This window comes from Sinocyclocheilus rhinocerous, unplaced genomic scaffold, assembly GCF_001515625.1.
Source record: "Sinocyclocheilus rhinocerous isolate Xijiao unplaced genomic scaffold, SAMN03320098_v1.1 scaffold693, whole genome shotgun sequence".
NCBI lineage: Eukaryota > Metazoa > Chordata > Actinopteri > Cypriniformes > Cyprinidae > Sinocyclocheilus > Sinocyclocheilus rhinocerous.
The window spans coordinates 75,547-78,129 of record NW_015654933.1 but is presented as its reverse complement, the minus strand read 5'-3'; the positions used below and the strand labels follow the sequence as shown (position 1 = coordinate 78,129).

At 39.9% G+C, this 2,583-nt stretch overlaps 1 protein-coding gene across 1 annotated transcript in view; it reads left to right on the top strand.

The window, feature by feature from the left end:
- Window positions 1-32: 32 nt before the first annotated feature.
- The window catches only part of LOC107717753 (ral guanine nucleotide dissociation stimulator-like), a 22,154-nt gene continuing 19,603 nt past the window's right edge, over window positions 33-2,583 (top strand). Inside the window, exon 1 of the mRNA XM_016524588.1 lies at window positions 33-161. Coding sequence (XP_016380074.1) covers window positions 33-161 — 129 coding nt within the window. The remainder of the gene's footprint in view (window positions 162-2,583) is intronic.

Genomic DNA, 2,583 nt, shown 5'->3' with positions numbered 1-2,583 from the left:
CGGCGGGATGTGAGCTCGGTTTCGGTTCCGTCATGTTTGATGCCAGTGTTTGGCGGATCCGCAGCATCCGGGACTCTGTGAGACTCGAGATCAGCGACGAACCGAGTCCTGCGGTGCTGAACCGATTCACTCATCTGGATCCGGACACTCCTCAGCTGGAGGTAGAAAGAATCATCAATACAGATATTACTCCTCTCTCATATAGAGTGATAATAATAATCAAATGTATTACAGAAATATCATTTTAAATTTGTACTAATCCGCAGAAATAAGCAAAAACATTTGTGGATGTTGCCCTGTAATGCACACTTTGTTATCAGTTATAATATCTTTTCATAGTTACACATTTTGAACTCCTTACAATTTATGATCAGCTACAAATGTTGCATTTTTATGTCACGTGTTACAGTAGAGCTATTTCTGATACATTATAACGTTGAGGTGAAACAATGATTGTGTGAGTATAAGAATGGTTACAATTATAAACAAATAATGGATTGGACATGCGTGTGTTATTCAGCATTATTAACAGCTTTACAGTGAATTATATACAGGCATGAGGTGTTACTGTAAAAAGAAATATGATAATGAAGACTTGAGTTGATATTTGTGATGTACTAATCCGCAGAAATAAGCAAAAACATTTGTGGATGTTGCCCTGTAATGCACACTTTGTTATCAGTTATAATATCTTTTCATAGTTACACATTTTGAACTCCTTACAATTTATGATCAGCTACAAATGTTGCATTTTTATGTCACGTGTTACAGTAGAGCTATTTCTGATACATTATAATGTTGAGGTGAAACAATGATTGTGTGAGTATAAGAATGGTTGCAATTATTTATAAACAAATAATGGATTGGACATGCGTGTGTTATTCAGCATTATTAACAGCTTTACAGTGAATTATATACAGGCATGAGGTGTTACTGTAAAAAGAAATATGATAATGAAGACTTGAGTTGATATTTGTGATGTTACTGAAGGAGACGGTCACATCACTTAACTTCACTCTTTTCTGATGTCTGTCTGCCAGTATTTCCCTGCATGCACTGCAGCTGAGTCGTGTGTGGGTTTCTGGTTTAAAATGATTCTGTGATGTTTGTGTACGGTGAGTCTGTGCGGATGCATACTCGTATCAGATATTCCTGAGTTAGAGATGGGTCTATACACTGTGTCTATACAGTGACGCTGCAGATGCATTACTCTGTGCAAAGCACTCTGGGTAACGTCTGAGCTTTATTTGTCTTGTTGCAGGATTGTGAGGAAACCTGAATCCTGTTTGTTTCCTGAAGAAGCGTTTCTAGATCATATTTAAAGAGGTCAGAGGAGGAATATGAGTTTGAGGTCAGAAACGCCAGCGTCTCGTGAAGATGTGTTTGGGTCTGATGCTTCCTCAGACTGGTTAGTTGACCAGCTGGTGATGAACTGGTTAGTTGACCAGCTGGTGATGAACTGGTTAGTTGTGGAGTTCTGCAGTGGTTTGTAGAGATGAAAACACACAGAGACAGTGATTGTGTAACTTGTTTTCTGTGAGTCTTTGTGTTTCAGTTATTGATCTGTTAATCACAGAAGCTTCCTGAAACACGACACACGACACACCTCACATCTCTCTCTCTCTCTATGTGTGTCTCTCTATGTCTCTCTCTCTCTCTCTCTCTCTCTCATGCAGCAGATGCTTTTTATCCGGAGCATCTGACTCTAATAGGTTCAGTTCTCCTAAAGTAAGCCGAGGTTAAACGAGTCGCGGCTGTAGATCGTGCAGCGTTAGAGACGAGCGGCTCGGGTTTATTGATCTGAATAATAACAGCTCTTATGAATCAGAGAAGCTGTTAGAGACAGATGGAGTTAAAGCTGTTTTAGACCTGAAAACAAACCTGCAGCTGCTTACTGATTCTACATCAGAGAACAGACAGAGTGATGTGATACGAGCCCTGAACTGGTTTAGATGCATGTTCATATCAGTGTTACTTTTGTATATATGAGATGTTAGTTGTTTTAGAACATGAAGATAATTCATCAATAATTAATCATCAACCCGTCTGTTTGAGGACTAGTGGAATAATGCTAAAACTCACTGACGCTTGTGTGTGCGTGTGTGTGTGTGTTTTTGTGTGTCCATGTGTGTGTGTTTTTGTGTGTCCGTGTGTGTGTGTGTGTGTGTGTCCGTGTCTGTCTGTGTGTGTGTGTGTGTGTGTGTGTCTGTCCATGTGTGTCTGTCCGTGTGTGTGTGTCCGTGTGTGTGTGTGTCTGTGTGAGTGTGTCTGCCCGTCCGTGTGTGTGTCTGTGTGAGTGTGTCCGTGTCTGTCTGTGTGTGTGTGTGTGTGTCTGTGTGAGTGTGTGTGACCAAATGTCCCCACAAGGATAGTAAAACCTGACATTTTTTTTAATTTTTGAGGGAAACAAATGATTAAAAATAGTAAATGATGTTTATCTGAAAGTGTAAGAATGCAAACAGGTTTTCTGTAAGGGGTAGGTTTAGTGTTAGGGGATAGAAAATATCGTTTGGTCAGTATAAAAGTAATAGAAGTCTATGGAAAGTCCCCACAATTCACAGAAACAAACGTGTGTGTGTGTGT